Here is a 24,637-nt window from a genome sequence, read left to right as displayed (position 1 = left end):
GAAAAGGCTGTCATTGGAAATAAAGTTATATAAGTTTGTTTCAAGTCAGTTTTTATAACTCATTATGTAACTTTGTAATAACAAACCGTTTCAACTGTCATTTCGATTACCGTACCACGGAGTAACATTGAAAATTGGTGTGATTTTAATTTGTTGTTTTCTCTATCATGAATTCCGTAAGCTGATATTTTTTGTAGCTTTTACCGGCGATATTTTTATAAATAATTGGTCAACAATTAAAATTATTGCAATCTACAATAAATAAACATTATTGAAACTCTAAATACCTCACGTGCAAATTTACACCACCTAACAACACGCAATGTCAAGTTGAATATGTTTGTTGAATATCAGTTATATAACCTGTTCTACGATAACATTTGTGTAACAAAGCGAGAAAACCTAAGGTAATTTATAGAATGGTTGGCCACGCCCATTTTTCAGAAGATGCCGTCACATGAAAATGTTAGATAAGCAGTGAAACAAACAGTGCAATATTATTCTTATTCAACAAACTGTTTTCGAGGAAAACAATGCAGATGAGGGAACAGCATCATGGCATATCAGGATTTTGACGTTTAATTACAGCTCATAAATAGCGTTTTCGACTGAAATCAAGTGATAAATACCTCAAACGGAAGTGAGCAAGCAAGTTTCTATCGAAGGTGTTTCAAAATAAGTTGTTTAAACAGTGTAAATCAGCAAATTGGATGGAACCCTCCAAATAGGTGAGAATTTTTCCTATGTTGTGTTTTGTTGGAAAAGAGTGAAGTTGACTGTGTTTTAACACTTTTGTGGCACAAAACACGATAGTTACACAAGTCAGTTATACAAGCAGTGAAACAAACTGTTATTTAAGTTATGTTCAGATTTTTTCTCGTATGTTTATCAAAAACAATTGTCTAACTATTATTCAACAGTCGACAAGTTATGAGTGCTACTTGGGAAGGGTGGTGGGCAGGGAAGGTATATATATTTACTAATGAATAACTTTGTAGAACATTGTTTTGATCTAAACTGAATACTGTTGAGATTAGAACGTAAATAAAAACTCCCTCACCATCGTGAGTGAGAGACGCCGATGGTGGCAATTTTTGACGTCGTTTACGCTTTAGTGTCAACAGCATTCTTTTTGGAACAAAACAATGTTCTACAAAATTGTTAAATTGTTTAAATTATAGTAAATTCTGTAACTGGAAGGTAATAAATCGAATGAGGGCGATGGTTTTTTGCTATTTGCCATCTCTGATGGTGGGTGAAGTATTGACCTAAAGAATTTAAAAAAATTGCTGTATTTTGGTACTGAAGTGATGAAAACTAGCTTTTAAAAAAAAACAAAAAATGTTTCAGGTAAAAAGTCAAACTTTTCGGCACTTGTATAAAAAGTATTTTTTTTATTGGTGAATTGACCTAGCACGCAGACACTTGACTTAAAATCCATTCTAAGTATGTTTTAAGAAATTACAAATACATGTTTAGAATTTGAAAACATGTTCAAAATTTATACGGATCGCACCGCCCTTCCGTCACGAGATATCAAAAACGGACCTCGGATTCGAGATTCGTGGCAAAAGTTATCCTTTAGGACAAAGTTTCACGCAAATCGAAAAGGGGTCGGGGCAACTTTTCCCGATTTCGTGTAAGTTGGTAGAGAATTACCCAAATGTATCAAGGTCAAATAATCTTCGATAATATTATCGTCAAACGATAATTATGATGGTTATCGTTATCGTCGGGATATCGTTATTTCGATAATGCTATCGGCGATAATCTTACCGCCGATATCGGACGATAACTAATTTTTAAAATCTTTCTTAAATTGACTTAATTCATGAATGTTAAATTTTCAATGCATTCGTTTAAAATATATTTTTTGATAATGTAGTAAGTTTCAAAGCATAAGCACAAAATTTTTCACAAAATACCGCATTTTCTCGAAAATACTCAAATTTTTAGAATTCGCAATTTTTTGCATACGTTGTCACTGTTTTAGAGTTTTTTGAATGAAATACTCAAATTTTCGCAATGTTCCGTATTTTCTCGAAAAAACACAAATTTTCATAATTCGCAATATGTACCCAAACAAACGATTCGAAATTTATCATGCATATTCACTGTTTCAGAGTTTTCTCGGAGAAAAATACTTAAATTATCACAAAAAAAGTATTTTTTTGAAAGTACAGTCCAGTCTTGATTATCCGAAGGCTTCGGAAGAAATCACTCGAATTTGATATTTAAAACAATAAAAAAAATTGTTCGTGATCCGATTATCCGAAGTCCTATGCAAAACTTATGATAATCGTACTTCGGATAATCGAAACATCGGATAATCGAGGCTTCGGATAATCGTCTGGACTGTACTCAAATTTTCATGATTTGCAATATGTATCAAACGAAGCGAAATTTTATCTGCTTTTTCATTTTAAAAATCCTTGAAACAGTGAAAATGCATGTAACGTTTCGAATTTTTCGATACCCATATAACGAATTTTAAAAATTTGAGTATTTTCGAAATTTTTGTGAAATTTGAGTAGTTCATTTAAAAAAACTCAAAAAGATAAAATACATGCAAAATTTCGAATCGTTTGATACTCATATTGTGAATTACAAAAATTTAAGTATCTTCGAAAAAAATTCGGTGATACCCATGTTGCGAATTATCAAAATTTGAGATTTTTTTGAGAAAACAAGATACTTTGTGAAAATTTGAGCATTGAATTCAAAAAACTCTAAAACAGTTAAATTACATACAAAATTTCGAATCGTTTGATACCCATATTGCGAATAATAAAAATTTGAGTATTTTCGAGAAAATACGGTAATTTGTGCATTTAATTCAAAAAAACTCTTAAACAGTGAAAATGCATGCAAAATGTCACATCGTTTGATACCTATATGGCAAATTATAAAAATTTGAGTACTTTTGAAAAATTACGGTATTTTGTGATTTTTAAGTATTCATGGGTAATTCTCTACCAACTCACACGAAATTTGGTGTCAAAGGGACTTTTATGTAAAATTAGACGCCCGATTTGATGGCGTACTCAGAATTCCGAAAAAATGTATTTTTCATCGAAAAAAACACTAAATAAGTTTTAAAAATTCTCCCATTTTTCGTTACTCGACTGTAAAATTTTTTGGAACATGTCATATTATGGGAAATTTAATGTACTTTTTGAATCTACATTGACCCAGAAGGGTCATTTTTTCTTTTAGAACAAAATTTTTCATTTTAAAATTTCGTGTTTTTTCTGACTTTGCAGGGTTATTTTTTAGAGTGTAACAATGTTCTACAAATTTGTAGAACAGACAATTACAAAAAAAATTCTAAACTTTTTTTTCGTAAAATCGCGATAACTCGTGATGTTTTTAAGCAAACCCTTTATGTCTATATATCAAAATTTTTGTAATTATCTGTTCTACAATTTTGTAGAACATTGTTACACTCTAAAAAATAACCCTGCAAAGTTAGAAAAAACACGAAATTTTAAAATGAAAATTTTTGTTTTAAATGGAAAAATGACCCTGCTGGGTCAATGTAGATTCGAAAAGAACATTCAATTTCCCATAAAATGACATGTTCCAAAAAATTTTACAGTCAAGTAAGGGAAAATGGGAGAATTTTTAAAACTTTTTTAGTGTTTTTTCGATGAAAAATACGTTTTTTTTCGGAATTCTGAGTACGCCATCAAATCGGGCGTCTAATTTTACATAAAAGTCCCTTTGACACCAAATTTCTATCTCATCACCGTTTCAGGCTGCAAATTATTGAAAAACAACTCTTTTTTCGCATGTTCAAAAATGGAAGGGGCCGTACCGCCCCTCCGTCACGAGATATCATAAAACGGACCTCGGATTCGTGATCAGGGACAAAAGTTTCCCTTTAGGACAAAGTTTCACGCAAATCGAAGAGGGGTCGGGGCAACTGCTGTGTGAGTTGGCGGAGAATTACTCTCATACTTTGAAACTAATAAAAAATTACTAAGAGGAAGCTTGAAAATTCAACATAATTTGGCTGGTTTTAGTCAATTTTAGATATATATTAAATATAAGTTAACGTCCGTTACCGTCGATAAAATTATCGCCGATTGAATTATCGGAATAACGATAACGATAGAACTATTGTTATCGTTATCGAACCTCGATAATTTCATCGTTTACATCCTTGAAGTGCATAAAAAGTTTTGATTAAAAATGTGTATTCTTTACTTACTTTCAAATATATTAATAGTGTACATTATTGTTTAAAATTTGTGATAAATATTACTTTTCATGTAACTTTTGTATTTGTAAAAAAAATCATAAAAAGGAGTAAACGCTATACGCTACACGCTACATGTAAATAAATTATCTGGTCATGTGTTTTAACCTTGGTTTTAAAACAATTTTGAATAAACAAACTACATTCAACCTAAATTGTAGGCTTGAACGTCGTTTCCCAAAACCAGACAGTTATGAACCATTATAATTATATGAATGAGTCGGGTTGCGAGGTTCGATAAAATGTCTCGACTCTTCCTCTTCACGCATCAACCTCAGCGTTTAAATCATGCCAGATTTTGGACGTGATGACAAAATCACCCGACTCGAACTCAGCATGTGCCATTTTTCCGTCAATGATTATGATTATCTTGTTTGGTGCAGAGCTGTTCAGCTCTACAAATTTGCCGATGGCAGTTTGGGCAGCTAAATCGCAACCGTTGTTTGTTTACATAATAATTGGCACTACTGTGTTTTGGAAAATAATGGCACATATCGCGAGCCCTGGTCTGTTACGATTATGAGCTATGTGATTAATTCGTGAATGTCTTAGCAATGATTGATTGGACTTTTTTCAAACTTAATTTTCAAGTCAGTTATAAACATTTCTGTTTAAACAAGAGTTTAAAATAAATCTGATTTTCAGAAATTTAGTCAAGGGTTACCCGCTTCTAACTTTTCACGTGGGTTTTCCAACCGGAATCGTCGTTACGAAAAAAAAAAAACACTTTCATTTTAGTGCGCTGCGAAAAATGGCCCGCTCCTTGGAATGGGGCAACCGACCAATAACGTTTCGTGCTCTTCTAATTTATTCTGATGCAAAACACGATACACAACACACCAGTTCAGTGGCAGCATATATGTTGCAGCAGTTGCATGCCGCTACATACATATCGATGGCCACTTGACGGACTGCCGGACAACGACGGCGGCGTGGTCAATCAACCGGAGAACCCACAGAGAAGACTTTTGAAGAGTTGATGCAGCAAAAAAAATGAGACTTTTCGTCGCTTGACGTCGTCGTCGTCGTCGTAGTTGAGGCTAATGAGCAGAGCTTTTAATTACACTTAATTTGTTTGCAAATTGTGATACATTCTGGCATTGAACCGTGACCGCAACCGGGTATGGGTGGGGGTGCATGTGTGGGCTTGGTCAGCAACTATGTGCAAGGAAACTGGTACGAAATTTGAGAGCGACTTTGACGAGGGAGTTGTGTCACTTGGTCAGGCTGAAATTTGAATACAGTGTGAACATAGGGTAAGAATATCATAATTCTAATTCTTTTGCAGATTAATTTCACAATCATTAACATTAATTTAGTGAAACTTCACAGTTTCACAATTCATCGCAAAAAGTGTCCCCCACGTGAAAACGTCACAATTCGCCGCGAGCAATAATTTGCGTCATTACGAGTGCCTACCTTCACCTAAACATGTGTAAAAGTCAAACTTAAATGAAAGCTTTTTTTTCGATCCCCTGACGTGCGATGCCAACGCAAAAGCCAACTAAAGCTCTCCCATGCAGAGAGAAGAGCATAATTATTTCGCATTGCGTTGCGTTTGTCACACACTGCGGAGTGCCCACGGGCACTGGAGTATCTGCGACTGCGGAGGCAAAATTGCAAAATAAACAAGTTTTTGTTGTTGTCTTTCCTACTAATTTCAAAGGAATAACAAACATTAGTGTCAATTACAACTTACTGAAATTTTCATGTTTAAATGTCAATGCATTGCCTTTTAGTAAAGAACAAAAACAAATCTGAAATTTAAAAAAATACGCCGTTTTCAAATGTCAGTCCAAAACTGGGTGGTGCTCGTCGAAGCGTTGATGGCCAACCACTTATCAATGGCGCCAAATGACCTGTGATTAGCTTTGCAGCGCGTAGATTACTATCGCGCGATCCAAATTTGAGAGCACGTTTTGCGCTTCAACAAGATGCCTAGGAGGAACTTTAAAACAAGATCCAATTTATTAAAGACATGTCTTGGAGGCGCTGTTCACACTAGAAATATGTGTTTCTGGTTTGACATGTTCAAGGACGAACAACAACAGTTGATAAGTGGTTCAGGAAGAAATCGAAAAGAATGAAGTTCAGGAAGTAGTTGCTCTGGAAAAATATTTGTAAATTTTGTTATCAATATTTAGACCAGAGTTCCCAAATGAACCGGTTAGGCTAGGTTCACCTATAAACTTGGTTCGGCTTAAGCCTCCCTTTGTGGTTCAATCCTGGTTCAGTGAACCATGAACCATGGCTTAAGCCAGGCTAACCAGGCTAATAAAAACCATAGGAATAATGCACTGTGTAACAAATCTTATAGTGTAGCAATGTTACAATGTAACATTTACTACACCGTAACATTCGTTACACCGCATCATTCGTTACACCGTAACATTCGTTACACCGTAACATTCGTTACACCGTAACATTGTTACACCGTATTATGATTACACCGTAACATTGTTGCACCACAAAATTCGTTACACCGTAACATTGTTACACCGTAACATTGTTACACCGTAACATTGTTACACCGTAACATTGTTACACCGTAACATTGTTACACCGTAACATTGTTACACCGTAACATTGTTACACCGTAACATTGTTACACCGTAACATTGTTACACCGTAACATTGTTACACCGTAACATTGTTACACCGTAACATTGTTACACCGTAACATTGTTACACCGTAACATTGTTACACCGTAACATTGTTACACCGTAACATTGTTACACCGTAACATTGTTACACCGTAACATTGTTACACCGTAACATTGTTGTTCGGACCTCAGAACAAACTGAATTTTTACAGCAACTTTTCTGGTAGTAGCTTAAAACTAAAAAATATTGATTTTATTACGCATGATTTAGATGGAAATATAATTCAACTCACATGAATAGTTTGCCCTTTATCACCTTTTCCTCACACAAATGCTCTTGTTGCTCACGGGTTAAATTCGCTCTAGTAAACAAAGTTTCGAATTAATTCCACGTCGTATTTCCATTACACCCTACTTACGGTCGCTAAGTGGCTTTAATTATGGTAAATCTGGTGACAAATTATGCCCTCTTTCGTGGCTTTTTACTCCCACACGCGCTGAAATCTGGTTAAGCTGATCAACCGATCGAACCAGGAAGTTAAAGAAATGATGGTAAATTCGGCTAAATTTACGCAACCACGTTACACTTTGTAATGGCTAATGTGACGATCCAACTTTTTCAATTTCTAGGGTTTACATGGGTTTTCGTCGCGGTCCGGCTTTCCGGCCGTCCGAGTTCTTCTCTGCGTTCTCTCTCATCTCGCGTGATACACTTGCTGGCATAGTATTTTTCATCAACTGCCCAGCGGTGCGAACATTGCCCCGCCCCGTAACTCTGGTGGGAGGAGCCTCCTTCGCACCAGTTTTACGCTCCTGAATTTCTAGCACCGCCAGTTTGCTCACCGGCCGCTTCAGCTCTCCTCTGCTTGTCCTCACCAACGCCTGCCGAATGCGTCCATCGGCACCCTTGAAGACCTCCGTCACGATGCCCCGGACCCAGTTACCGCGATTAGCGCCTTCCACGACGTAGACGACATCTTCACACGCGATAGGCTCCGCCTCCGCGTGCCACTTCGTCCGTTGGTTCAGGGTCGGAAGGTACTCCGCAATCCAGCGTTTCCAAAAGCAATCAGCAAGGAGTTGCGATCGCTTGTAGCAGTCTCGGAGAGCTTCGGCTGGACTGGTCGATTCAGCGCGTTGAGCTCCGTCGTTGGCCGTCACTCCTCGCAAGAAATGGTTGGGCGTAAGAGCTTCGGTTGATCCTGCTTCGGTTGACAAGTACGTCAGCGGACGTGTGTTGATGAGATCCTCCGCTTCCGCCAAACTGGTCAGCAACACTTCGTCCGTCAGCTTACTCCCGTCGTCGAACGCCTTCAGTGCTTCCTTGACCGACCTCACAAGCCTCTCCCAGGCCCCGCCCATGTGCGGCGCTGATGGTGGGTTGAAGTTCCAGCTCGTTCTGGCGTCGGTGAACTCTTCTCTGCATTCCGCGTCCACGCGTACGATCTCCTTACTCGCGCCCTGGAAGTTCGTGCCGTTGTCGCTGAAGAACTCGATGGGCATTCCTCTCCGGCAAGCGAATCGTCTGATAGCCATGACGCACGACTGTGTGGTCAAGCTATGTACGACTTCCAGATGAATGGCACGCGTGGTCAAACACGTGAAGAGGCTGACCCAACGCTTTTCGGAACGCCGCCCGACCGTCACTGCTATTGGGCCGAAGTAGTCGACCCCGGTGTAGCTGAACGCCCGCTGATGTGGAGTCACACGCTGGACTGGAAGTGGTGCCATTCTCGGGATTGCCGGTACGCTTTTCTCCACCTTGCACTTCACGCACGCCGTCATCACCCGCTTCAGCTCGGCTCGTAGGTTAGGGATGAAGAAACGCTGCCGAAGCTCGTTGATTGCCGTCTCGAAGTACGCGTGGCCCATCTTCTGGTGATAGTGCTCCAGCAGCTTCGTTGTCACGGGATGGCCTTTGGGCAGGATGACGGGAAAGCGAACTTCAAACGGAACCATGGTAGCTCGCTCAAGTCGACCGTCAACTCGCATCACTTTCTGCTCATCCAGGAACGGGGTCAGCTTGTACAGCACGCTGCTCTTCTCCAGGGATAGCTTCTTGTCCGCGGGGAGTTCGAGGTTTTTAAGGAGGGTCGTCACCTCGTCTGGGAAGTAGTCCGCTTGCGCCCATCTCCACAAGTATGTTTCCGCCATTTGGTATTCTTCCCGCTTCAGCGGGACTGGAACTACTGGCACGGTCCTTTTCACGAGCCCCTTCATCGCCTTCGAAAGGGGAAGTGCTTCGATCGGCAAACCTTGGGCTTTTCTGTGACAATTGGAGCGAAATCGAGCCAGGCACGCCACGGATCGTACCATCACCGTCCAGCGAGAAAAGTTTTTAGGATCGATGATTTGCTCGGTAACAATGATGCTGTGGTACAGCACACTCGCTCGCATCTCCTCGGGCGTGTTCAACTTCACCTGCTGCTTTGAGATGGCCCACAGTCTCTTGGCTTCTTCGATGAATTCCGGCGCTCGTGACCATGGCCCGTCCGGCCCGAAACTGTGCTTGTTGTCCCACTTGGTGAGCATGTCTGCCAGATTCAGCTTTGATGGCACCTTCCGCCACTCGCTCTGCTTGGTCAGCGTCAGAATTTCGCCGACGCGAAAGGCAACGAATTGCTTATACTTTCGCTGGTCAGAATGGATCCACGACAAAGCAACTTCAGAGTCTGACCAGATGAACCGTGCCGCAATCTTGAGGGTGTGGTTCTCCTGCACGAAGTTCATGAGTCTCGAGCCGACCACATCTGACTGCAGTTCCAAGCGCGGGATGCTGAGCAGCTTCAGCGGTGCCACCTTTGACTTCCCGGACACGAGCGCGCAGATTGGGCCCATCGATGACATAATCCAGAAGAAGGCGACAGCACCGTAAGCGCACTGACTCGCGTCGCAGAACACATGAAGCTCCAACGTCTCGTAGTTCAGATCGTGCGCGCCCTGGAAGTAGTACCGCGGGATTCGAACGCCTTCGACTTCTTGCAGGCGACTCACCCAGCGCTTCCATTTCTCCCAGGCTTCGTCGTCGACCGCCTTGTCCCAATCGCAGCCAGCCCGCCACAAGTCCTGGATCAAAATCCGCCCGAAGATCGTGAACGAGATCAGAAAACCTTGAGGGTCGAACAGGCTCATTACGCAGCTCGACACAACCCGCTTCGTGGGCCGCAGCTCTCCTTTCAAGTACCGCTCCAGATCCTCTCTCATCTCGGCCGAGAACAAAAACTCGTCGGTGCTCGTGTTCCACACAATGCCCAGCACCCGTTCGTAACCGGTCGTCTTGTTTTGGCTGAGGTGAACTTTCTGATCGGCTTCCTCCTCGCCCAGCGCGCGGACAACCTCGCTAGAACTGGCCACCCAATTGCGGATCTCGAAGCCCGCTTTCGAGTGGATGAGTCTGACCTCCTTCGCCCGCTGAATCGCTTCGTCGACCGTCAACGCGCTGTCGTAGTAGTCGTCGACATAATGGTTCTCCACGATTGCCTTCGCCGCCACGGGATACTGCTTCGAGAACTCCTCCGCGTTCTTGTTTTTCACAAACTGCGCGGCACACGGCGAGCAAGTTGCCCCGAAGGTGGCGACGTCCATGATGTACACCTCAGGCTCGGCCGTTGGGTCGTTCCGGAACAGGAACCTCTGGGCGTTCGTATCCTCCTTTCGTATGCGCAGCTGGTGATACATTTCCCTGATATCACCACCGAATCCGACAGGACGTTCACGGAATCGGAAGATCACGGAAGGAAGCAACGTCAGCATGTCCGGCCCCTTGAGCAGCTGGCTGTTGAGCGAGACTCCCGCCACAGTAGCGGCCGCGTCCCACACGAGGCGTACTTTCTCCGGCTTCTTGGGGTGCGTAACCACGTTCAGCGGCAAGTACCACACCTTTCGCGGATCGCACGCAGCCAGTTCTTGCTGGGAGGCCTTGTGCGCGTAGCCCTTCTGTTGATACTCGACGATTTGGCGTCGCACGTTGTCGTACAGCGAGTCGTTTTTCAGCAGCTTTCTTTCCAGGGATTTCAACCTTTTCAGCGCCATCACGTAGCTGTCGGGGAAACTTGTGTCGTCCGCTTTCCATAACAGGCCGGTCTCGTATCGATCCCCGATCCGCACCGTCGTTGACTCCAGAATCGACCTGGCTCGCTTGTCCTCATCTGACTCAGGCAGCAGCGCCATGGAGATGCCAGTTTCTTCGAGGAGGTACTGGTTCTTCAGGAGATCATGCAGGTCTTGGTTAGAGACTTGGTGACAAGCATGATGCCCTACGAATCCAGCTGCTGGCGCGTTGTTCTCATGGGGGCCGTAGATCGTCCATCCAAGTTTCGACTTAACAGCGATTGGTTCTCCAGCACCTCCGATGCGAGATTCGAGTGGCGCGTACAGGTGGAGATCCTTCAAGCCAATCAAGATCTTCGGCGCGCCGCGGTAATCTGCCACCGGAAGATCGTGCAGATGCTTGTACTCCTTGACGACGTCAGCGAAGCACACGGTTTGTTCCGGAAGTTTCAGCTCGTTCACGGTGTGGGCGTTCTTGATCTGGAACTGAGTCGATACCCCTCTGGCAGAGATCGACAGACAGACGTTCTCCGAATGTTTCTCCAGCCTTGAAACTCCAGCAGTCCACATAATGCGCAGCGGTTGAACTGAGCCCCGAACATTCAGCAACTTCGTGATGGACTCGTCCACCAACGTGTACGAAGCTCCCTCGTCCAGAAACGCGATAATGTTGACCGATCTGCCACCGTTGTACAGCGTGACCGGAATCATCCTGAAGATCACCGGCTGTCTGGCCCGCACATCGTGAGCGTTGCAGTTGGCGACCGTTGCAGGGACATCGATGTGCAGAAGTGCGTTGTGCCGCTCCTTGCAGTTTCTCACGTTGCACCTGAAGTTCATCCGGCAGCGGGCAGACCCGTGCTCATTCAGGCACAGCTTGCAGAGTTGCCACTTCTTGACTGCGTCCAAACGATCCTCCAATTTCAGCTGCTTGAACTTCTCACAGTTGCGGACTCGATGGTCGGTGCGATCACAAATCCGGCATGGTCTTTTGTTGTTTACACCGGCATGGTTTGTGTCTCCGCTATTCTCCGCAGCAGCGTGAGTGTGAAGGTAGCTTTCGTGCGTTCTGGATCCAGCTTTTGGTTTGGCGTCTCTGCGAGACTGCGGCTGATGTTGCAGCTGCGGTTCGGTGAACAGTGTGGCCTCGCTAGCGTCGGTCACGATGTCCGATAGGAAGTCAGCGAAAGTTCGGAGCGAGACGTGCTTCTTCAGCTTCTTGAACCGAATCCATTCGAGTTTCGACCCGGCGGGTAGTTTCTCCACTAGCTCTCGGATCAACAGTGGGTTGACCAGGTGATCGTTCATGTGGGTGGCCTCGAGGTGGTCTACGAGCTGCTGGACCACGACGCCGAAGTAAATGAACGACTCCAGACGATCCGACCTGGGAGAGTCGGCCTTCCGTACCTTGATCAACAGCGTGTTGAGCAGCTGTTCGGGCCGGCCGTACAGCATGCGTAGAGTTTCGATCGCCGCCGGGACCTTCTCGGGCAGCAACAGTAGGCTGCGCACGTTGGTCAACGCTGGCTCCCGAATGCTGTCTTGCAGTCTGGCGAGGTTCTCGACGTTCGAAAATCCGCAGGCCAGGTTCGACGTCTCGTAGCTGCTTATAAACATTGGCCACTCTTCGCAGCGTCCAGTGAATACGGGCAGTTTTCTGGCCAAGAACTGGCGGGCAGTAAGCTGCGCCTTCGTTGGCCCCCGTAGCTGCTTGGGTGGTTCTACTTCCGCTTTTTCCTGCTCATCATCCGACGAACTGGATTCCGTCTCCGTTCCGCTAGTGTCCGAGCCGGACTCGTCTCCTTCGTTGCCGTTACCCTCTTCACCTGAGTCCGCCGGTATCGGAGTCGGTTTTGGTTTGGGTACTTCTGGAATCGTAACTCCCGGATGTCGGAGCGGCGTTGAGATTCCGCTGGGGCCAGCCGTGCCTGAGGCATCGAGCTTCTTTTTGTCCCCTTTGGACGTTTTAGTTTTCCTTTTCTTCTTTTCTTCAGGACTCTTTGCCTCGGCCTTTAGTTGTGCCATCTTGGCCTCGAAATCTTCCTTGTTCTTCTTCTGCTGTTCCTGGAACTGCTTCTCGGCAGCGAGTTGTTGCTCCATGAGCTGCTGCTCAAGGGCCAGCATCTGCCTTTCGGCCTCTTGTTGACGCTGCTGTGTTTGCTGTTGCAGCTCCAGGCGACGTTTGTGCAGCTGTTGTTCCGCGACGATTCTCTCCTCCTGGCGCTTCGCTTCAGCTTCCAGCTCCAGCAGGGTCTTTTCCAGGTCGTCAAACTTCACGATGACCTGGGTGACTTCCATTTCGGCCGCGCAGTTGGGGCACCTCCAGGAATCGTCCTTGACGCCCTTCTCGAGCTGCGCGCACTCGTAGTGGAAGAATTGCTGGCAGTGGTCGCAGAAGGGCAGATCACCGTCCTTTTCCACCGCAGCCTTGCAGATCCCGCAGCAATAGCCAGTGAGGTTGCTCATTTTTAAGATTGTTCGGACCTCAGAACAAACTGAATTTTTACAGCAACTTTTCTGGTAGTAGCTTAAAACTAAAAAATATTGATTTTATTACGCATGATTTAGATGGAAATATAATTCAACTCACATGAATAGTTTGCCCTTTATCACCTTTTCCTCACACAAATGCTCTTGTTGCTCACGGGTTAAATTCGCTCTAGTAAACAAAGTTTCGAATTAATTCCACGTCGTATTTCCATTACACCCTACTTACGGTCGCTAAGTGGCTTTAATTATGGTAAATCTGGTGACAAATTATGCCCTCTTTCGTGGCTTTTTACTCCCACACGCGCTGAAATCTGGTTAAGCTGATCAACCGATCGAACCAGGAAGTTAAAGAAATGATGGTAAATTCGGCTAAATTTACGCAACCACGTTACACTTTGTAATGGCTAATGTGACGATCCAACTTTTTCAATTTCTAGGGTTTACATGGGTTTTCGTCGCGGTCCGGCTTTCCGGCCGTCCGAGTTCTTCTCTGCGTTCTCTCTCATCTCGCGTGATACACTTGCTGGCATAGTATTTTTCATCAACTGCCCAGCGGTGCGAACAATTGTTACACCGTAACATTGTTACACCGTAACATTGTTACACCGTAACATTAATTACACCGTAACATTGTCACATCGTAACATGGTTACACCACAACATTCGTTGCATCGTAGCTATCATTACACCGTGACATTCCTTACACCGTAATAATGTTACGGTGTAATACTGTTACGGTGTAACAAAGTTACGGTGTAACAATGTTACGGTGTAACAATGTTACGGTGTAAGAATGTTACGGTTTGAGCATACTACGGTGTATCAAAGCGCGCGTTTAGCCTAACATTCTTTGATCAGGTTCAAGCCAGGTTCAAGCCTGGTTCAAGCCAATGGTTCATTTTGGCTAGCCTCGCCTGGTTTGAACCAAATGAACCATGGCTCATGGCAATCAGTGAGCCTGAGCCGACGATGCTTGCCGACGTGTGGTGTGAACCTGAACCAGAAAAATGAATCTAGCCTAGCCGATGGCTTAGGCTCGTGGGAACACTGATTTAGACTTATTTTAATCAATCATCTTTATCATTAAGAGGCAATTCTCCATGACCAAAGAAGCCATTTCCCATCAACCATACAAGCGTTTTAACAAATTTGAGAAAAGGTTCCAAAATATTCATAGATTTGTAATTAGAGAACGGTTTTAATATCGATTCAGTGTTCTTTTAGGGAAAAATAGGGTTCGTCAGCAAGGGTGACATTGGATCATACAAATTTCTAACTGGGTCTGCAAATGAAACAAATTTAAATTATGAAGAACCTGATGATTCGTACTTTCAATGTGAAAATATTTAAAAATTTACCAGAACTATATTTGAAAAAATTCTGAAGATCAATTTTCAAATCAATTAAGATTTATAAAAAAAAGCATATGAAAAGATTTTTTTTTAAAACCTTCGAATTTATCATTTGACTTGTTTTAAGTAAATTTCCCAATGATATAGTTTTATTCTGGGGTCAACTTTTGCTATCGCGATTGGTTATCTATTGCTTTTTCTGTCGAAATTAGCATGCAATAATTTTGTTATGCTCCACATTATGTTTTGACACACTTTGTTGTGACTTGCAAGCTAATGGTTTCCGTTTATCAAATACATATATAACATAGTCAATAATTATCAAACACAATATAGGCAAAATTTTTTGAGCGATTGTAAATTGACCTCAAACAATCAATAAAGTAAAAAAAAACATTCGATGGAAATGAATAAACAAATACCAAAAATGAATGAAATAATATATAAAACCAGAGGAGTAAAGTTTATCGTTAAACAAAAGTTGCTCAAAATGAATAACGGAAAAAATTAAAAAAAAAATCGATAAAAAATTGCAGTACAGGGTTAATCAAGAATTTGTTGAAAAGTTTTGAGAGCATGACAAATAAATGGAGAAATTTAATTAAAATTATTTTCAGTTATCAAAATTTGTTTAAAATACAAACCGGGATGTTCATTTTAGTTCCCACTGATTTATTATGTAATATCATACTAAAAATGTATGTTATAACCTAAACTTTACACAAAAACAATCTGTTTTAATCACCTCTGTTTCTGTGCTAACGTGGACTCAATTTATTAATTTTTCCCCAGCTTAATTCAAGGTTGACAAAGGAGATTTGCCAAAGAAAAAAAAACTAAACTTATGATTTCAAGCTCTATTTCAGTTTTTTTTAAACAAAATGTTTCAAAAAACTATTGAAACATTTACAGGCATATTTCTGGCACCAACAAAATTTCAATATTCATGGAATTATTATTTTACTTTAAGTACAGTCATGCCCCAGTTTTGCACTGTCCCGGGTATGATTCGTTCAGCTGCCTCAGTTAAGCACGACCCAGTGCTTAACCGAAGCACAGAGCTTATGGAATTTTGGCTTTATGGGAGACAATAGCTATAATCCTATGAAAAATCATCCAAAAATCGAAAAATTATAGTGTTTTTGAAATGGCATCCTTTTTTTTTTGAAAATGGTTTGTTTCTCGAAAAAAATACTCAAAATTATTGTTTTTACTATAATCTATAGTGATCCGGATTTTATCATAAATTTTGAAAGTTGTAACACACATTTTTTAAAAATACTTAAAATTTTTCGCAAATTTTTTTTTACAATTTAGGTATCAAACGATTGGGTTTTTTCACTTATTTCGAAAGCAGTATTTTATTTTTAAATACTCAAAATTTTCACAAACTAGGTATTTCTTGAAAAAAAAACTTTTTCAGTTTTTTACAATATGAGGAATCAAATGATCGAGATTTTTCATACATTTCGAAAGTTATTAAACTCATTTTTCAAAATACTCAAAATTTTCATAAAAATAATTTACTCTCTGAAAAATATTCAGAATTCAGTTTTTACAATATGGGTATTAAATAATCGGGATTTTTTCAAACATTTCAAAAGTTATAACACACATTTTTGAAAATATTCCAAATTTTCACAAAACTACGTATATTCGGAAAAATACTCAAAAATATTTTCAAAAAAAAATATATCGAAACGTACAAAAAATTCCCAACCATTTTTTATTCATTGAAAAAAAAACTGAATTTTGGTATTTAAAAAAAAATCGTGGTTGAGTGAAAGTTTTGAGTATTTCACAGAAAATTGTATTACTAACAAAATGCAGGAAAAAATTCCGATCATTTGATACCCATATTGAAATATCTGAAATTTTGAAAGGTAAGGGCGAAAACTTCAAACCAACACCTTCAATTAGGCACAGGTAAACACCTTCAATTATTTTGAAATCTTATGTTAAATTTTCAGACAAATTCGATAAACATATTTTCAGGCATATGAGCAATTCTCTGAGTTTTCGGTCATTCGATTTTTTTTGTATTTTTTAATCCGGCTGAAACTTTTTTGGTGCCTTCGGTATGCCCAAAGAAGCCAATTTGCATCATTAGTTTGTCCATATAATTTTCCATACAAATTTGGCAGCTGTCCATACAAAAATGATATGTGAAAATTCAAAAATCTGTATCTTTTGAAGGAATTTTTTGATCGATTTGGTGTCTTCAACAAAGTTGTAGGTATGGATATGGACTACACTGAAAAAAAATGATACACGGTAAAAAAAATTTTGGTGATTTTTTATTTAACTTTTTGTCACTAAAACTTGATTTGCAAAAAAACACTATTTTTATTTTTTTTTCATTTTTTGATATGTTTTAGAGGACATAAAATGCCAACTTTTCAGAAATTTCCAGAATGGGCAAAAAATCTTTGACCGAGTTATGATTTTTTGAATCAATACTGATTTTTTCAAAAAATCGAAATATCGGTCGCAAAAATTTTTCAACTTCATTTTTCGATGTGAAATCGAATTTGCAATCAAAAAGTACTTTAGTGAAATTTTGATAAAGTGCACTGTTTTCAAGTTATAGCCATTTTAAGGTAACTTTTTTAAAAATAGTCGCAGTTTTTCATTTTTTAAAATAAGTGCCCATGTTTGCCCACCTTTGAAATTTTTTTTTTTTTTGAAAAGCTGAGAAAATTCTCTATATTTTGCTTAATTGAACTTTGTTGATGCGACCCATAGTTGCTGAGATATTGCTATGCAAAGGCTAAAAAACAGGAAAATTGATGTTTTCTAAGTCTCACCCAAACAACCCACCGTTTTCTAATGTCGATATCTCAGCAACTACAGGTCCGATTTACTATGTTTAAACATGAAACATTCGTGAAATTTTCCGATCTTTTCGAAAAAAATATTTTCAAAAATTTAAAATCAAGACTAACATTTTAAACGGGCCAAACATTCAATATTACGCCCATTTGAAATGTTAGTCTTGATTTTAAATTTTTGAAAATATTTTTTTCGAAACCGATATTTCGATTTTTTGAAAAAATCAGTATTGATTCAAAAAATCATAACTCGGTCAAAGATTTTTTGCCCATTCTGGAAATTTCTGAAAAGTTGGCATTTTATGTCCTCTAAAACATATCAAAAAATAAAAAAAAATAAAAATAGTGTTTTTTTGCAAATCAAGTTTTAGTGACAAAAAGTTAAATAAAAAATCACCAAAATTTTTTTTACCGTGTAGCATTTTTTTTTTCAGTGTAGTCCATATCCATACTTACAACTTTGTCCAAGACACCAACTCGATCAAAAAATTCCTTCAAAAGATACAGATTTTTGAATTTTCACATATCATTTTTGTATGAACAGCTGCCAAATTTGTATGGAAAATTGTATGGACAAACTAATGATGCAAAATGGCTTCTTTGGGCATACCGAAGGCACCAAAAAAGTTTCAGCCGGATTAAAAAATACAAAAATTAAAATTAAAGAAAAAAGTCCGATTCCGTAGAGATCTGCTCATATGCTCTTATGTTCAGACACTGTCAAAATGCCATTTTGAGTTTTCATACGTCTTTTTCAAAGGCTAGATTTTTGAGACTTTGATTTTTTTTTTCTTGAAAGCCATACCAATTACCTTTCATTTGCGTCTAAGACAGCCAATTTTGGTTGAAATAGCTTGGAGTTATGATTTTTTTGTGGTTTTTGCAAACAATTGCAAAAAATGCCAATTTCATGACTATCATAGCACGGCTCCTTATGGCCAAACAAAAAAAAAAAAAAAAACAATGGGTCTAATTATTTGGCCAGAAACCCAAGAAAAGTTTTGAGCCCGATCGGAGAACTTTTTTTCGGTTTTGTTCTTTTTAAATGGAATTGCCGTATAGGCAAATTTTCATCATAACATTATATTTTTGAAAAAGGAATGATTTTTTTTAATGAAGCAGTTATTTCAAGTGTTTTTATTGCATAATTTTTATTTTTAAGTATTCTTATTCACGTTAGCTTACATTGGAAACTTCATCCCAAATTACAAAAAAAAAAAAAAAAAAAAAACAAATAGTTTGATATCCGAAAGAATTGCCCCTCAAACTCCATTCAATCACCCCGAAGGCCTGCTCAACCTTGATACTCCCAAAGGTCACCTAATTAAACCCATCGCACGGCGCTGACCGCGTGGGGTCAAAATCTCTTTCGATCGAAACCCCATCTCGTAAATTAACGGACGTCGGGGTCGCCAACGGGGTCTCCTCAGTGTGCGTAAGTTTACCCGATCCCCCAGAGGTGACCAGGCGATAATAAATTATTGTTTTTTCTTCATCTGCGTTCTGCGAAGACCGCCTGCGAAGGTCACCGCCGTGGGGTGAAACTGACCGCCACAGTTCCAACTTGGTTCTTCGACGAACTTCCGTTCCACGTTTTTAATCGGAGTAGCTGCTACGCGCATCGCATCGCATGCATTATAATTGTTGACCAGCCACGCTAGTTATGAGAGGTCTGCGATGACGACGACCAGGGTCATCGAATCAACTCTAGGCGTGAAGCCGAATCAACGGTGACCGCGCTTTGTGACGAGTTGCGGTTCTTGGAAAAAGATCAGGTTTTTTGTGTGTAGTTTGTCAGTAACAAGCCTTTTATAGTGCGCAACTGGCGGCGGGTAGATTGGTTAAGCAGATTCATGGCCCAACCCAGAGAGCGATCTGAAAATCAGACAAGCCCAGCCTGCAGGCGCAGCGATTGATTAACAGTGACTTCTAAAGTATCGTGTGATAGGAAACCTGCTTGTTGGGTTTTTTGCTCCAGTTTAAATTCTTGTGTTTTTTTATCCAGTTTGTTCCACTAAGCACGTCACATGACCAACTCGAAAAATTTAATGGTCTGTTAAGCGATCAACGATTCTTTAATTAACCGCTTCGGAAGCGAATTCGACTTCATACTAAGTAGCTTGGAGCGCGCCCCAAAGCGACCTTGACAGGCGATGATAACTGGAGCCAATTGGAGCTGTGAAGTTTGAGGAAGTTTAAAACGTTCTTTATTTGGAATGTTTCAATTAATGAAACCGAAATGAAACAAAAAGGTTGTTATTCTAAGCAACACAAAAAAACACACACAATCTTTTCTTTGTGGCGAGACTCTTTAAGACCCCCGCGTCGAATTCGATCAAATTTCCACAACAAACGAGCGGAGGTTCGTCGCCTCGTTCAAGTCTCTTTTCGCGCATATGAAAGCTTCTGCTTTGCGGCGCAACGATGGGGCAATCACGGCGGTGGTGAACGCATACCTATATGGGGGGCTGTTTTGAGAGGCTAATTGATTGATTTGTGCCACACGGCTGCCGCCACCAAAGGCGGCGAAAAGCTTCAAAAAGGGGTTACGTACTAGCTGGGATCAAGGAATTGAAAATTCAGGAATTATTCAAAAGTGATTTTCGGAAATTAATTGTTGAGATATCTAGCGCAAAACCCATGGTTTTACCAAAGACCAAAAAATGAGTTGAACTAAATGCCACCCCTTAAGGTTGAAGAGTTTGCAAAACTTTTCATTTAGATTTGGCAAGCAAACACGTCACAGCCAAGGGAAGTTTCGATTTTTTTTTTGTTCGTTCGTTCACCGGTACGTGAATAGTGAAATCAGAACGTTATGGGCAATGGGGGTAAATATGGCCTGGTGGTCGTCGATCGGCAGCAACCGCCCACGCAGCATTAGACAAAGCCATCGATCCGTCGTCGTCGATTGCGCGCCATTTCTGCATGCACGTAGGGTTGGCAAGTGGGTAGGCACTTTTTTTTTGTTTGTTAAAATTTAATAACGCACGATGTTCCACCACCACCCCACAACCTGATGGCTGCTAAATAGTCTGCGAATGTTGGTTTTTGTAAAACAAGCCGACGAATATATTTGAAGGGAAGGTGTAGTTATGTGCAATTTGCTTGACAGGTGCAGCCCCCAGCCCCACGGTTGGGCTAGGTCGGATTTGGTTGGATTTCAATAGCAAGCAAGCTTGTACATTTTAAGGCTATGCTGTTTGACATGGGTTATTGCAAATCGATTAGTTTGCTAACAATGTGTTTTCAATAGGTTAAACAAACATAGCGGGTGGAATGAAACGTATGTTAACGAATTTGTATTTGTAGCGATGAAATGGTTGAAATAATTGATGTTTTCCGATTTTAAGGTTTTTATTAAGTAATAAAGCTGTTTGTTGATATGGCCATGAAGATTTGTTGCAAGACAAATTTAGATGCTATTTATGTTGTGTAATTGTTTTTTTTTTTTTTTATCAGAAAAAGCAAGTAAAACTAATGTTTTTTTTTTCAATTTAATTTGAGAGAAGGTTCAGTCACCTAACAGTGTATTGAAGAAGTGAACATTTAGTTGATTTTTCAAGAATGTACTTCATGCCCATGCCTTCTATCGGATGGGGAAGTAAAACGTCGGTCCATTTGCTTAAGGGTGTCTCACTACACATAACCTTCGGACGCCTAGAAATGAGCAGAAACTTGCAACAGAGACCACAAAAGACCTGGGGGTCGTTAAAGTGGATTGCTTTGCTTTACATCCATCTGCTGATTTTGTTTATCAAATGCTGTTCCAATTAAGAAATTTATGTAATTTTTTGAGTTATTTAGATTCTCAAAATTGCTACAAAAGTCAAATTGAAACAAAAATAATTATTGCTGAGAACTTTTTTTTTCTGTAAACAGTTAAAAGGTAATCGTAATTTACTTCAAAAATATAAAAAACAAGGCATGAAATTAGAAGTGTTTTAATTTTGATTCTTTGAAGGCATTAAATTTATGGACTTAACGATGCACAGCAACAAAGATAGTTGTTGTCTTCTTATTCCAAAATTGACAAACTGGGTCCGTACCAATCCTGCAACAATCTGATTGTAAAAATAAACAAATTTGGTTGTAAATCGCTTAGTAGACAGTACTTTACTGCCCCTGATCGCATAAATGTCCCATATGCATTTTCATCGATTTCGAGTTTTTGATGCAGTTGAATGAATGAATGAATGAATGAATAATTCTCATACCCGCCGGCAGCTTGGTCCAGTTCACATGTGTTCGCTTGATCAAACAGTTCGTCATCTTATGTTCAGTAATCTGTACACCCACGTACATAAAATTTTTTGTACGAATTTTGTTGTTACAAATACCAGTGCTTAAATCAAAAGAATTTTCCCATCCCATCCCCAAAGCAACGGAAATTTGTAACGGGTGTAGGGACACATCACACAGACGCCCTTGTTTAACCGTTACGATAAGCATACTACCCATAGCCGAACCTTCAACAGAGTGCCGGCAATCGAACACTCACAGCGAACGACCAGGGTAGTACCCTACCGCGTATTTAGTTATATTGGCGTGGATTGACTTTAGTGGCGTGTGTGTAGGCTAAGTATATAAGTGAAAGAATATTTGTATTAATAAAGAAACGGGTTCACCAAATCTGGTATCCTTAAATCCCAATCTTCAAGAATTTTTCAAATCTTCAGATCTTCAAACAGATGAGCTGCCTACTTCCGACTTGATTTGAAGATGTCACGATCATCATCTCATAGAATCTGCAGCGACGACGTCGACGTTTCAGCCAGTTGACCAGAAGCACCTTCTTAGATTTCTGGTTACGATGATCGAAGCGGGACCGGAACCACAGGGATATTACTCTCCATGGCCACAAGCCATGGATGCTCTCGGCTGCCTTGCGGTATCACTTCAGAACCGACTTTTACTGCTACAAACGCCAAGTTTCTTCCAGTAAACACTTCTACTTGCCATCATAGTGAAAGAAACTTTGGCATAATTATTTCCAATTTAGAAGAAAACTCCACTTTTTCAAAAAATAAAATAAAAAAAAAACCGATTTCGAGTTTTTGATGCAGTTTGGTTCAAAATCGTGAGCTCTTTCAAAAGAGCCTATAACATCAAGTACTTTGTTCTAGAAATCAGGAAGAAATCCAGTTTTTTTTTTCGCAAAAACATAACAGGATAAACATATAGGACAAACTTTAAATGCGTTTTTCTCAGCTTGCTGTTTTTGCATATGGGACATATATGCGAACATGGGCAGTTTAGGGGATGAATGTAAAATTATATCTATTGTTCCCATAGTTTTGAAAATATTAAAAAATCTGTAACAAATATCTTGGTGAAAAAGTCTGGTTGATGCGCATCGTTAAGTGGGCTGTTACATTAATTAATTATGAAAAAATATAAATCAAATGCAAAGCAAAATTGGAAAAAAGTAAATTATTATAAATCGATTGCGTTGCATTTTTAAATGAATTTTAAGATCTTTAAAAAAAAAACACTTTGCTTCTAATTGTCACTAATTCTACAAAGAATTTGGATCTGTATTGACTGCAGAATGCTTCTCTTTAAAATAATAGAGTTCATGACAAGGATTTTTTGCAGTATCTCTAGCATTTAAAATTGATTGATTTTATTCTTTAATTTATATGCTTTTGATATTCACACAATTTAATTTAAATGATTGAAAAAATACGTTATTGCAGATTAGGAAAGTACACTTCTCTTAAAATGGCATGTCTTCAAATAAAAGCTGAGTAATTAACAGAGATTAAAAAATAACATTTTTGAAAAAAAAACCTAAAAACTGCATCAAATTCTTCAATTATTAGTATTTTTTTATTCGGCTCAAATTTGTTGGGGGCCTTCTCTATGGCTTGAGAATTTGTATACGGCCATTTTCGCGAAATTTCATGAAATTCTTGAATGTTCATTAGGGTGGTCCAAATCCGGACTTTCTTGGGGCTAATCTTTGAAATCAAAGATTGACCCATCACTAGGCTAAATTCCAAACTTGAGCTCATTCGTCATTTGAGAAAAATCGTGGGGAGAAATAAAAAAATATAAGTATTCAAATAACAAGCCATAGTTCAAACATTTGCATGGAAAAAGTGTTTTAAAATGCATTTTACACTAGTTCAGCTGTTCTGCAATCACTAGTTATCATAAAATGTAAGTTTTGACGAAAACAAAAAATTTAACAAAAAAAAATTTTTACGATGCTAAACATCGAAAATTTTCATGCTAAAAATGATTCTAAATGCAGGGGAATGCATTTTAAATTGATTTCAGTGGAAGGGATTCCCGTGGTCAAAATGAGCTCAAATTTGAAATTTAGCCTTGTGATGGGTCAATCTTCGATTTCAAGCCCGGATTTGGACCACTCTACTGAACATTCAGAAGGAATTGGTAAATTTCCATCAGTTTCTGGTAAATTGTCACCCCCGCCCACAAAAAGTTTGAGCGAAATCAAAAAATACAAAAAATAAAACGGTGTGAAATCTTGCGATTTCGTAAAAAAAAAACGCTCAACAGTTTTAATTTCAAAACGTCTGACTGAAACTATTCACACAATGGTTATTCAAACTGTTGTTCAACATGTTGTTGTAATTATCTCATTAATTTTACTTTATCATTTGCATTTTTAATTTGCTAGAACATTTCAAATATTCTCCAAGTGGGTGTAAGGACGGTAATGGATTAAACTGAGCTAAATTTTTTAGGCGCACATGCAAGTATCAGGTTATAAAAAAAACTACAATAAAAAGTTAAAAATTTAAATGGAACAGTTTTTGAAGCACGGTAAGACAAGAATAAAGAGAAATAGCATAACCCATCAGAAATAATTTACCTTCAAGTCCATTCATTCACCTCGTGTCTGAAGAAGACTTCCCCTTCACTCGATGTTATCGCGCATCCTCGGCCTAGACTTCCGCAAACACACTCGCCTTTGATGTCCCTGGCCTAATTATATTTTCCGCGATCTAAACCGGCGGCGTCGGCGTCGCCGAATTGTGCGCTATTTCCTCCTACTTTTATGATGGCCGTTTTGTCCACTC

General features: G+C 39.9%; 2 protein-coding genes across 2 annotated transcripts in view; both read right to left on the bottom strand.

The window, feature by feature from the left end:
• The window catches only part of LOC120427089 (uncharacterized), a 292,743-nt gene that overhangs the window by 267,356 nt on the left and 750 nt on the right, over positions 1–24,637 (bottom strand). The window lies entirely within an intron of this gene.
• LOC120426603 (uncharacterized) lies at positions 7,499–13,381 on the bottom strand. Its single transcript, XM_039591397.1, has one exon. The coding sequence runs from the start codon at positions 13,379–13,381 to the stop codon at positions 7,499–7,501; it is 5,883 nt and encodes a 1,960-aa protein (XP_039447331.1).

This window comes from Culex pipiens, chromosome 3 (genome assembly GCF_016801865.2).
Source record: "Culex pipiens pallens isolate TS chromosome 3, TS_CPP_V2, whole genome shotgun sequence".
NCBI classification, from domain to species: domain Eukaryota; kingdom Metazoa; phylum Arthropoda; class Insecta; order Diptera; family Culicidae; genus Culex; species Culex pipiens.
Note: the sequence above shows the minus strand (reverse complement) of the source record. Positions and strands in the feature narration are given on the sequence as shown.